Here is a 13932-nt window from a genome sequence, read left to right on the forward strand (position 1 = left end):
GTTTAGACCCAGTTTTAGATAGGTCAACTAAAGTTGTTACAAAATCAAAAGTAATAAAGTTAACTTTATCATTAATGTAAGATTTAAACTTGATTGATATATGGAGAAAAATTAATCCAAGAGAAAGAGATTATTCATTTTATTCAAATAGACATAAAACTTATTCAAGGATTGATCTTTTTTATTATCAAAAATATTCAGGGTAGAGCGAAAAGTGTGGAATATAAAACAAGAATATTGTCAGATCATTCCCCCTTGATAATGACAATGATAATGATGGATAAGGAGGAATCGATCTATAGATGGAGATATAATTCAATTTTATTAAAACGTCAAGATTTTTGTGATTTTATGAAAAAACATTCAATTTTTTTGGGATACAAATTCACACTCAGTTGAGGATAAATTTGTATTATGCGAAGTGATGAAAGCATACTTGAGGGGTCAGATCATAAGTTATACATTTAAAATTAAGAAGGAATACATGGCAGAAATAGATCAATTAGAAAATTAGAAAAATATTACAAAGTTAGAAAAAGAATCTCAAAGATATACAACAGAAGAAAAACAAAGACAACTTGTTAATAAAAAATTACAATACACTCCAGACATATCGAACAGAAAAAGTAATTATGAGAACTAAACATTATGAATTAGGTGAAAGATCACACAAGATTCTTGCTTGGCAGTTGAAAACAGAACAGGCTTCTAAAACAATAAATGCAATTAGAACAAGTGCAAATAAGATTTTACTTATAAATCTTTAGAAATTAATGAAACTTTAAAAAAAATTTATACTGAATTATATCAATCAGAATCACAAAATAAGATTGCTGAGATAGATAAATTTTTATCACAAATAACTCTTCCAAAATTAAATTTGGAAGAACAGAAAGGATTAGATATGCCCTTTACATTAAAAGAGGTTGAAGAAGCTTTAGGATCACTTCAGAGTAATAAATCCCCAGGAGAAGACTGTTTTCCGCTTGAATTTTATAAAAAATTTAAAGATTTACTAATTCCTCCTTTTATGGAATTAATATATCAAGTGGAAAGAATGCACAAACTCCCACAATCTTTTTCAACAGTGATCATAACTGTATTGCCAAAAAAAGATACAGATCCTTTAAAACCAACATCATATAGGCCTATTTCTTTGTTGAATACAGATTATAAAATAATAACAAAAATTTTATCTAATAGAATATCTAAATATTTACCAAAATTCATACATAGGGATCAAACAGGCTTTATTAAAAATAGACAATCAACGGATAATATAACTCGATTACTTAGCATAATTCATTTGGCACAAAAAAGAGAGGAAATGAATGTGGCAGTTGCCTTGGATGCAGAAGAAGCATTTGATAGTTTGGAATGGGATTTTTTATTTAAGGTATTGGAAAAATATGTTAGGAAAATCTTTTATAAAATGGATTAAGACCTTAAATATTAATCCTCAAGCTAAAGTAGTTACAAATGGTCAGATTTCAACACCATTTCGTTTAACAAGGTCAACTAGACAAGGCTGCCCATTATCACCTGCTTTATTTGTATTGGCGATAGAACCATTAGCGGAAATAATTAGAACAGATTCAGATATTGTGGACTTTAGAGTTAACCAAGAAGAATATAAGATTAATTTATTTGCTGATGATGTTTTGATTTATTTAACAAACCCATTGCAATCGCTGCAGAAATTATCTTTTAGATTGTAAGAATATGGGAAAATATCAGGGTATAAAGTAAATTGGGATAAAAGTGAAATTTTACCCCGTACCAACGGAGATTATAATCAATGTCGATTAGTAACTCAATTTCGATGGCCAATAAATGGCCAATAAATGGGATAAAATATTTAGGTATAAGTGTCGATAATGATGTAAAAAATTTATATAAACAAAACTATTTGCCATTATTAAAAAAAATAAAAGAAGATCTTGATAAATGGATGATGTTACCAATAACATCAATAGGTAGAGTTAATGCTGTAAAAATGAAAATATTTCCTAGATTGCAATATTTATTCCAAACTTTACCAATACAATTGCCTCAGAAGTTCTTTCAAGAATTGAATAAATATGTGAGGAAATTTCTTTGGAAAGGAAGGATGTCAAGAATATCAATGGAAAAATTGACATGTAAATTTGATTTAGGAGGGTTACAACTTCCAAATTTTAAGAATTATTATAAAGCAAATCAACTTATATTTATTGCCACTTTTTTTGATGAAGAAAAACCGGCATGGATTAGAATAGAATTAGATAAGATAGGAGAAAACATACCAGAAGATTTTATATATAAATGGGAATCCAAATGGATACGGAAAAGAAAGAATCTCTTATACTAAGGCATTTGATTGATTTATGGAATAAGGTAAATATGGACAATGAGATAAAGAAATCTTTATTAGCAAGAAGAACTTTAATTCAAAATAGGCTTATTCCTTTTACAATGGATAAACTTTTACATAATTGGTTTCAAAAGGGGATTAAATACATAGGTGATTGTTTTGAAGGAGGTATATTGATGTCATCTGATCAATTAAAAAACAATTATAAAATATCAAATAACATCCTTTTCTGTTATTTTCAATTAAAGGCCTATTTACGATATAAGCTGGGTCAAACAATGTTAATGCCAAAACCTAATGAAATAGAAATATTATAGAAATATAAATAGATTAAATTCAAATATGTCTGACCAATGTTTTCGATGTAATCAAGAAATTGGTACTTTTTTACATTCTACTTGGTCTTGTTTTAAAATTCAACCACATTGGATAAATCTAAGACTTTTATCGGAACAAATTACTGGAATACAACTCCCACATAGACCAATATTATTTTTATTAGGAGACATTGAAGGGACAATACTGAAACTTAAATTGAATAAGTATCAGAAAAAATTTATAAAAATTGCATTGGCAGTAGCCAAAAAAGTTATCGCAGTTACTTGGAAATCTGACTTATATTTAACTATGGATCGTTGGAATAATGAAATAAATAGCTGTATTCCACTTAAAAAAATTACTTATAATCTAAGAAATGAATATGATATATTTTTGAAAATTTGGCACCCATATCTACAAAAGATAGAACTAAATATATAGGTCCTTTGAAGATAAAATTACAAAGTAATTGGGAAAAATAAAAATTAAAATTATTTTGAACTCCATGGAGCATGTGGGGATCCTTAGATATTCAGGCAATCTTTCTCTCTTTTCTTTCTTTTTTTTCTCTCTTTAGATAAGGGTTTAAGGGGGGGAGGGTTAAGGGGAGGGGGAGGGTCAATATAATTTTTTCTTTCATTATTCTAATATTTTCATTTCCTATGTAAATCTCTAAAAATGTAATAATTTTTTTTTAAAAGGATGCTGCTTGGATTGGAGGGCGTACCTGACAAGAATGGGTTGAGTGAACTCGGCCTTTTCTCCTCGGAGTGAAGGAGGATGAGAGGTGACCTGATAGAAGTGTACAGGATAATGAGAGACATTGTTCATGTGGTTGGCTAGAGGCTTTTTCCCAGGGCTGAAATGGCTAACACGAGAGGGCACAGTTTTAAGGTGCTACGACGTAGATACAGAGGGGATGTCAGGGGTTAGTTTTTCCACAGAGAGTGGAGAATGTGTGGAATGCACTGCCAGTGACGGTGGTGGAAGTGGATACAATAGGGTCTTTTAAGAGTCTCTTAGATAGGTACAAGGAGCTTAGAAAAATAGAGGGCTATGCGGTAGGGCAATTCTAAACAGTTTCTAGAAAAGGTTATATGGGCGGCACAACATTGTGGGCTGAAGAGCCTGTAATGTGCTGTAGATCTCTCATGTTCAATGAGTCCATCGGTTGCAGGAACAGTTCAGTGGTGAGTTGAGTGAAGTTATCCCCTCTGGTTCAAGAGCCTAATGGTTGAGGAGCAATAACTGTTCCTGAACCTGGTGCTGTGGGACCAGAGATCCTGTACCTTCTTCCAGATGGCAGCAGTGAGAAGAAAGTATCGCCTAGACGGTGAGAGTCTTTGATGTTAGATGCTGCTTTCTTGTGGCAGTGCTCTGTGTAGGTTTTCTCAAACATGGGGAGAGCTTTTCCTGTGCAAACATTCCATTGGTTGTTGTTAATAAACTAACTGACAGGAGGATGACAAAAATCTAACCCTCTCTTAATGCTGCTCATCCTCCTCACTGAAACCTGATGTCCAATAAAACTCACAGCAGCACTTTGACCTGGAAGTAGTTCTTCTCAGAATGGCCAACAGCTGCCCGACCAAAGAACATCTCCTTTCTATTTTCTGCAAAGCCTGTTGGAAGGAAGGTTCTCAGCGATTCAGTGTTTAAACTTCTGCTATTCATCCTCATCACTTGATGAGCCTGTTGTAATTTTTTTATATAGAGATACAACAAAAGACTTTGCTGCCCAACAAGCTCATGTCACTAATTACACCTATGTGACCAATTAACCTACCAGCCAATACATCTTTGAAATATAAGTGGAATCCAAAGCACCTATCGGAATAAAAAAAATGCCAAATTTAATCATAACATTCCCAAGCCCGGCTGCAGAAGGAGGAGGGTTGGTCATGGGCTGTAAAACCCCATCCCATAAAATCCCAGAACTGCAGAAAAGCCAACACAGAAGCCGCAAAGGCCTCGGCCCTGGGAGTGAAAGGATCCTTGCCTAGAAGACATATAAAGTCATAGCTGAAAGCACAAGCCACATGGCCGATGAACTTTCTATAGGCCCAGGACAGAGAACTTTGGTGAAATTCTGTTAGTAGCCCATGCCCTTGCAGGGAGGGATGGGCTCAAGCAGTAGCAGCGACCCTCAGGTTTTAATTAAGGCTGAAAATTTGCGGACCACATCAGCAAATTTTACATCGTTGTACAGGTTGTGGTCTTGTCCCGGGTCAGTTTTATAAAAATAGAGCTCTCCAGCATGAACATCACTGAGATTGGCTCTGAAAGTGGAGGGGTTATAGCTGACCCACAGGGTGTACCTGTAGTCAAGAGAGCGGATGGAGTATCCCATGATTCGAATGTCCTTCAGCAGAGGGAGGTCGGAGTTCAGCTGGGGTTTGTCTGCTGGCCGGGGATATTGGGTGAAGGCAAATGATTCTCCGTTGCTTCCAGTGGCCTCAGCGTTTAAACGACTGGCCAGACCCCATCCTTCGGTGCAGAAGTCCACGTGAAAGGAAGATGAGGGACACGCAGGTGGTACAGGTAACCCGAGGAGTTCACAGAGCGTTGGGAAAAGGTCAACCAACTCCACATTGGTTTCCACCATTGAGACTGCAACACAGTTCAAACACTTCAGTTACTCACATTAAAAAAGGGGAAAACAAAATGCCTCTACATGCAGAAAGTCCTTTTCTTAAAGGAAAAGGAACTTTATTCATAATAAAAATTATTTACAAGAATAAACCGTTCAATGCCTTTTCATTCCTTTCATTCATAGTCAAAGCTTTCCGTACCATTCTATTGCACTCATACACACCAATAACACTGCTGCCATTCAGGTGGCACTCTGAGGTGGTATACCGCTACAATAAAACCCAGCCCCTCCTTCTCAAAGTTCAATGTAAATTTATTATCCAAGTACAGAGCAGTGGCTGACTGGCAGGAGGCAAACAGTGAGAACATAGGGAGCCTTTACAGGTTGGCTACCAGTGACTAGTAGTGTTCTACAGCAGTCTGTGTTGAGACCGCTTTTTACGTTATACGTCACTGACTTGGATGACAGAATTGATGGCTTTGTGGCCAAGTTTGTGAACGATAGGAACATAGGCAAAAGGCCATGTAGTTTTGAAGAAGTAGAGAGGCTACAGAAAGAGAATGGGCAAAGAAATGGCAAATGGGATAGTGTTGGGAAGTGCAAGGTCATGCTCTTTTGGTAGAAGAAATGAAAGGGTAGACTATTTTCTAAATGGAGAGAAAATACAAAAAATTGAGACACAAAGGGACTCAGGAGTCGTTGTGCAGGATTCCCTGAGGTTAATTTACAGGTTCAGTTAATGGTGAGGAAGGCAAATGTGATGTTAGCATTCATTTTGAGAAGTCTAGAATATAAAAGCAATGATGTAATGTTGAGGCGTCACTTGGAGTAGCGTGAGCAGTTTTGGGCTGCTTATCCAAGGAAGGATGTGCCGACATTGGACAGAGCTCCAAGTAGGCTCACAGAAATGATTCTGGGACTGAAAGGCATGTCATATGAGAAGCATTTGATGGCTCTGTCTCCCTACTCACTGGAATTCAGAAGTACGAGGAGAGACCTCATTGAAACCTACCAAATACTGAAAGGCCTCAATCGAGTGGATGTGGAGAGGATGTTTCCTATGATGGGGGAGTCTAAGATCAGAGGACACAGCCTCAGAATAAAGTGGCGTCCTTTTAAAACAGAGAAGAAGGGGAATTTCTTTAGCCAGAGGGTGGTGAATCTGTGGAGTTTGTTGCCACAGGGAGCCGCGGAGGCCAAGACATCGGGTGTATTTACTGGAAAAGAGTCTCGAACCAAAAAGACTGTTCATTCTTGTCCATAGATTCTGCCTGGCCTGCTGAGTTCTTCCAGCATTGAGTGTGTGGTACCTACCTCTTGGCAGCTTCCTCACTTTACTGGTAAGAGGACTGATAAAGGGAAATATCCTTCGCTTCGGTAGAGGTAAAGTTGCAGTCAGCCCCGGGACGTAAAGCATCAAAGGGACGCGAGTTGCCACATCAAAATTGCTGTACTTGGCCCATTCGCCATGCTCACCCAGTGACCAACCTAATGGAGACGAGAAAAATATCAGAAAGAATTCTAGAACTTATAGGTCTTGAGTAGTGAGCATTGCAAAGTAAATTATCGAAGTATGTACATGTCATTGTATAATACATTGAGATGCATTTTTGCAGGCATTCACAGGGAAAAAACAGAATTTATGAAAAACTATAGATCAGGTTTAATTATCATTCAATTAACCGTTTTCAACCAAATGAAACCGTTTCTCTGGGATCAGGGTGCAAACTACACCATCAGCAGCACACAGCACATATAGTTATGACAACAGAAAAAAAATGCAATCACATAAAAAAATGAGATAGCTCAAATCCCAGAGTAGCAGGGCATGTAGATTGGTGTTATCCTGGTCCAGCTTGATCTTCCACCGAGTGAATGCTGGAGAGCAGCCAACTCCCATCTGCGAAGATTCCTGCACACCCAGAGGCCTCTGCTCTCTCCCACACCTCCTCGGCATCTTCTTTTCTGGATGGCTGCAACAGGTGACTCTACGGCATGAGGCCCTCATGCCTGGCCCAGGTGACTGCACAACAACTAAGGCTCCCTCGCCGGCCTCGCCAATGAACCAGTAAACTGGACATGCAGTACTCTATATTACCAATGTCCTACAGGGTCTTACAATCACCTGAAAAACATCCAAGACTGGTACCATTTGTTGGAATATGCACTCCCTTGGCACAACCATACTTAGTAAGTCCAGGAGACAACACAACAACTTGTGCAATAAGTCCAGCTCCACTGTTATCAATGGGGTGGACCTGCAGTACTTAATATTAATATTCAGCAGAGTCTTGTGATCATAAAAAAGGACAAAAGAATGAACAATTACACCTTTGGTTGGATGGGACAGGCCGCTGCAGCCAAGAATGTCACCATCTTCCCAGAGATTCAGAAAGACCGACAAACATCCAACTTGCAAAAGATGACAAACTGTGCTAAGTGGCTAAGTAACCCTTGGCAAGTTAACAAACATATAATTCTGAGGAAGTTCTTCCAAGTTGTTTTCCAAATTTCTCTGCTTGATTTGCTTTCCTTTGCCTAAGCCCTCTAATGCCCCTGAGGAATTCCATTCACATTCATTCTATCCTCCCTGAGCAGTCTCATACAATTTCTGGAAATCACAGTTCCTAACCTGATTTCCACTGACCCCTCGGTTAACGATAGGGGTTTCATAGCATAAAAGAGATTGGGAACCCCTGGGTCAGACACACTCATCAATTTCACATGCCAGATGTTCCCCTACATCCCATCTCAATCAGATTCTTGTGACATTACCGATGAGATAACCAGGCTCTCTGTCTAGGTACCTCCTTAGTCTGACAAGCATTCAAGCCTGAAGGGTATTACTGAAACACAATATGAACACAAGTCCCCATTTTTCTAATCTCCAGTATTGTACCTGATATCACATTCTTTCCCACGTCTTAATGCTGGAGGCAATTTAAGTAAACTCAGATATTTAGATTGTGTTGCAACAAAACTTCAATTAATTATGTCACTATCCAATCTCATAGTGAAGTTTACAAAGACTTGTTTTCACTTCTTTTATATACTGGATGTTGTTAAAGCAAAATCCTTCCATGTTATATGCCAAGTTCAAGACTCTCCAGGAAATTTGCACTTACCCTGTCTGCGCTCCTGATAATTTTATGTCTATCAAATCTCCCTTCATTTTCTTATCTCCAGGGAATAAAGTCAAAACCAATTTAACCTTTCCCTATCACTCAGATCCTCAAGTTCCGGCAACACCCTTGAAAGTTTTCTCCGTATTACCGTCACAGAACACCACAGCACAGAAACAAGCCCTTCTGCCATCTAGTCTGCAGCAAACCATTAACCTGCCTAGTCCCACTGACCTGCAGCCAGACCGTCATCCTCCATACCCCTCCCATCCACGTATCTGTGCCAAATTTCTCTTAAATATTGAAATCGATCACTTCCGCAGGTAGGTCGTTCCACATACTCACCACCTTCTGAGTGAAGAAATTCCCCTCATATTTCCCTTGAACCTTTCATCCTTCACCCTTAACCCATGAACTTTAGCTGGAGTCTCACCCAACCTCAGTGGAAAAAGCTTGCATTTCCCTGTCTGTAAACCACAATTTTATACATCTCTATCAAATCTCCCCTCATTCTTCCATGATCTGGGGAATAAAGTCTTAATCTAATCAACCTTTCCCTATAACTCACATCCTCAAGTCTAGTCAATATCCTTGTGAATTTTCTCTGCACCCTTTCAACCTTATTTACACCTTTCCTGTAGCTAGGTGAAAGAAACTGCACACAATATTCCAAATTAAGCCTAACAAAAGTCTTATATAACCATAAAATCCCAAATCAACATGACATGCCAACTCCTGTACTCAATACATTGACTTATGCAGGCGAATACGCCAAAATCTTTCTTTACAATCCTATCTACTTGTGAAGGCACTTTCAATGAATTATGGATCAGTATTCCCAGGTCACACTGTTCTACTTCACTCCGCAGTGCCCTGCTGCTCACTGTGTGAGACCCACCCAGATTGGTCCCCCCACTTGGCAACACCTCACACTTCTCTGCATTCAATTCCATCTGCCATTTTTCAGCCCATTTTTCCAGCTGGTCTGGATCCTGCAACAAGCTTTGATAATCTTAAATTTGATACTTGGTAGTTAGTCACTCTTAATCGTTTTAACATCTTCCATGTTGGCAGGTGACTAGAACTACATATGATGCTCCAAATCCGGTTAGGCCTCATCAATGTCTAATGAAAATATTTAACCTGTATGCAATATCACCAAACATACAACTGGCTGAGTAGACCCAGTAGCTCCTCACCATGGTCAGACGTGAACACGATGATTGTATTTTTGGCCAGCCCTTCTTCCTCCAATGCATTCAACAGTCGGCCCACTTCACTGTCCACATAAGAGACTGCAGCAAAGTAACTCTGGCGGATCAGCACCTACGAAATACGAAGGGCACACTGGGGTAAACTTGTGAATGATGCCCAGACTGGAGGACAGCAAGGAAGGATATCAAAACTTCCAGTGGGATCTGGACCGCCTGGGAAAATGGGCTGAAAAATAGCAGTTGGAATTTAATGCAGACAAGTGTGAGGTGTCGCACTTTGGGAGGACAAACCAGGTCTTACGCAATGAGTAGCAGGGCATTGGGGAATACAGAACAGAAAGATCTGCGAGTGTAGATCCATTATTCTTTACAAGGAGAATGGGGTTGAGAGTGACATGGATCAGCCATGACAAAATGGCGGAGCAGATATGATGGGCCAAATGACCTAATTCAGCTCCTATGTCTTATGAAAAGTGGTATTACAGGTAGATGAGGTTGTAAACGTAGCTTTTGGCACAGTTGCCTTCATAAATTGAAGTACTGAGATGGGATGTTATGTTAAACTTACAACATACAAGACATTGGTCAGGCCTAATTTGCAGTATTGTGTGCAGTTCTGATCACCTGCCTACAGGAAAGGTATTAATAAGATTGAATGAGTGCAAAGAATATTTAGAAGAATGTTGCCAAAACTTGAGGATCTGACTTATAGGGAAAGGCTCAATAGGTTAGGAGTTTATTCCCTAGAAAGTAGAATATTGAAGAGAGATTTGATAGAGGTAAACAAAATTATTAGGGGTATAGATAGGGTAAAGGGTGGCAGGGTGGAGATACGTCTCTACCAAAGGAGGTGCAAGGCACTCACTCCCTCTGCTAGCCCGCAGGTCACCCTTGGGCAAGGTGTAGCACCTGCTTAGTCACCCACCACACCCCCATCCGCACCAAACCGATCAGGGTCTCATGAAGCATTGGCAGCAGATGGTCGTATGAGCAGCTGATGCATATCTCGAGTCCTGGCTATGCGACCACTGATTCCAGGAAGACAATCTCTGAAGAGTATTGATACTGACTGGGGTCACTCATCTTGTAAAGACGCTGCCCAGAAGATGGTAATGGTAAATTGCTTCTGTGGAAAAATTTGTCAAGAACAATCGTGATCGTGGAAAGACGACAATGACCTACGTCATACAACACAGCACAGAGAAGGTAAATGCAAGCAGGCTTTTCCCACTGTGGTTGGGTGGGACTAGCACTAGAGGTCATGGGTTAAGGATGCAAGCTGAAATGTCTATGGGCAACATGGAGGGCAGCTTCTTCACTCAAAATGGTGAGAATGTGGAACAAGCTGCCAGCAAAGTGGTGGATGCAATTTTGATTTCAACATTTGGATAGGTACATGGATGGGACAGGTATGGAAGGCTATATCCAGGTGCAGCTTGGTAAGATTAGTGATATTAATAGTTTGAGACTGGATGGGCCACAGGGCCTGTTTCTGTGCTGTAGTGCTCTCTGACTCAAATGACATGGACTTATAGCCTCACCACCCCCCCCACCCCCCTCCACCACTGATGTGTGGTCACGGGGACAAAATCTTGAATTGCCCACCACACAAGGTGGTGAGTCACCTCTCCTGTCAGATTTTTCCCAAACATTTGAGCAATGTTATAAAAGCAAAGGAAGCAAGTGTTTTTATAAACATTTGACATTAAGAGGTTTGTTTTCCTCTATTTACTGACTCCAGAAAGAACCAAGCTCAGACAAATGTAAGATGACGTTCTAGAAGCTAGAGAGGAAATGAGCAGATCAGATAGCATCAGTGGAGGAAAATTTACAGCCAACATTTCGTGTAGACTGCAAAGAGGCGAGGTAGCTGGTATCAAAAGGTAGGTGAAGGAGTGGAGGATGTCAGTTGGATCAGGTGAGGGGGCTGATAGGGAGGCAAAGGTGAAGGGACGGAATTATGTCACAAGTTTGAAGGTAATGAGTGGAGATCACTGCCACATACAGCTGTGGTGAGCAAGTCATTGGGTATATTTAATCATAAGATTATAGAGTACTTTTCATACAGATGATGTAGTTCAAAGTGCTTTACAATAGGATAAATGTATAAACATGAAAATAAAAATAAGAAACATAAAAATTAACATGAAAATAAAAGACAAGGAGAGGTTAGTTAAAAGCAAGCTTAAGTAAATGGGTTTCAAGCTGGCATTTGAAAGTGTCAAATGAGTCTGCATCTCTTGCAGTTTTAGGTACTGAGTTCCACAGTTCAAAAAAGCTGACCTGCCAATTATCTTTCATGGGAAATAGCTTAAATTTAAGAGACTGGAGGAGGACCTGAGAGCTCCAGTAGGGTTATAAAACAAAAGAGACTCTGTGTTGCACTTTGGTCCCAGACCACTGAGAGCTTTAAAAGCAAGTAAGAGATCTTTAAAATCAAATTCTAAACAGATACAGGAAGCCAATGCAGAGTAGCTAGCACGGGAGTGATATGTTCCTTAACCTGTTGTTAGTTAGAAGTCTAGTTCTGAATGAGTTGGTTAGTCAATAGATTGCTTTGAAAGGCCAATAAGAAAGTGCATTGGGGGTAATCTCATCTATTCAATCATCATCATCGTAGCTTGTCACACCAGACAGCCAGCCACTCTGGTGTTGTTTGGTTGATGCTGGGCAGGCAGGTCAGTGTCAGCTAAATCAGGTGAGAGTGGGCAGTTGCGCAGAACGTGTTCAATGTTCTGCACCCTTTCGCCACACTCACAGGATTCGCTGGCCTTTAAACCCCATAAAAAGGTGTGAATTCGTTTTTCAACATCATTATCTGACAGAAAGGGATGCATCTTGGCAATATTTCTCATGTAGAAATGCTGCTCTGGTCACTTTCTTTATGTGGGATTTAAAAATCAAATATGAATGAAGGGTAACACCCTGGTTAGTACCTTCTGATTTTACAAGGGGAGCTAGGTTCCCAAGTTTAACAAGAAGTTTATCTCTTTTGGATTTGGGACCTATCAAAAGGATTTCAGCTTTATCTTCACTTAGTTTTCAGAAATTGTTGCTCATCCAGCTGTTCACTGTAGCCATACCAGAAGTCGAAAAAGATTCTCGTTATTATTCTCGACACAGGAGCAGAATTAGGCCATCGAGTCTGCTCCACCATTGCATAATGCATGATTATGTCGGGCTTCGTTATAACAACAAAGACAGACAAGTCAGAGCAAGGTGGAAAGGTGAATTAGTGTGGCAGGACGGTACTGGGAAGCTCAGGATCAATGTTTGGTTTCTCCAATGCAGAAGGAGACCACATGAATGCAGTTCACTGGACTGGAAGATGTGCAAGAGAATCACTGCTTCACCTGATTTTTTGGGCTTCCTGGATGGTGACGAGGAAGCAATAAAAAGGTATTGCATTTGCTGCTGTAATGTATCTGTGGAGTGGGAGCAGTGGGTAGACAACAGAAGAGCAGACCAGGGAATTACTAAAGGAACACTTCCTTCAAAACCCTGAAAGGGAAGGTGAATCCCACCCAAGGCTTTTCTGTTCCTTTGTTCATGTTCGCCCTTTCTAAAGGCTCCCATCAACTTACCAACTAGATGATCTTGATTACAGCACATCCTCAGGACAATGCTGGGCTCAACTCGTTAAAGATATTTTCTACCCTTTCCTCACCCAATTTCAACTTAAAATCAACCTATCCTCTCTCTCCCAGCCCTGATAAAGGTTATTTGAACTGAAACATTAAGTACCTATCTTTCCACAGATGCTGCCTGAACTTTTAAGTGCTTCCAGCATTTTCTGTTTATCCATCTCTAACAACAAATTGTGGAACTATTTTTCTCCAAAATGAGAATTTTAAAACTAAAGTAACACACACAAAATGCTGGAGGAACTAAGCAAGTCAGACAATGTCTAGGGAGAGAACTAAACACCAACATTTCAGCTGAACATGTACAAACAAACTGGATGAACTCAGCAGGTCGGGCAGCATCTGTTGAAAGGAGCAGTCAACGTTTCGGGTCGAGACCCTTCGTCAGGACTGAAGAAGGAGGAGGCAGGGGCCCTATAAAGAAAGTGGGGGGAGGATGGAAAACCAATCAGAGGAAAGAACATTGAACATCGAATTCTCCAATTTCTGGTAATTCCCTCCCTCTCCCTTCCCCCATCCCACTTTCACTCTGCCTCCTCTTCCAGCTGCCTATCACCTCTCTCATGATTCTGCCTTCTTCTACTACCCATAGTGCTTTCCCCTTAGATTTCTTCTTCACCTCTCCTGCCTATCCCCTCCCTGCTTCCACTCCCCCACCTCTTGATCTTTCCTCTGATTGGTTTTCCAC

At 39.8% G+C, this 13932-nt stretch overlaps 1 protein-coding gene across 1 annotated transcript in view; it reads right to left on the minus strand.

Moving 5' to 3' along the window:
* Positions 1-124: 124 nt before the first annotated feature.
* Positions 125-13932, minus strand: part of ids (iduronate 2-sulfatase) — a 41384-nt gene continuing 27576 nt past the window's right edge. The window contains exons 7-9 of the mRNA XM_059976701.1: positions 9586-9712; positions 6579-6752; positions 125-5281 (exon numbers count right to left, since the gene is read on the minus strand). Coding sequence (XP_059832684.1) covers positions 4818-5281; positions 6579-6752; positions 9586-9712 — 765 coding nt within the window. The 3' untranslated portion in view covers positions 125-4817. The remainder of the gene's footprint in view (positions 5282-6578; positions 6753-9585; positions 9713-13932) is intronic.

Source organism: Hypanus sabinus, chromosome 8 (genome assembly GCF_030144855.1).
Source record: "Hypanus sabinus isolate sHypSab1 chromosome 8, sHypSab1.hap1, whole genome shotgun sequence".
Lineage (NCBI taxonomy): Eukaryota > Metazoa > Chordata > Chondrichthyes > Myliobatiformes > Dasyatidae > Hypanus > Hypanus sabinus.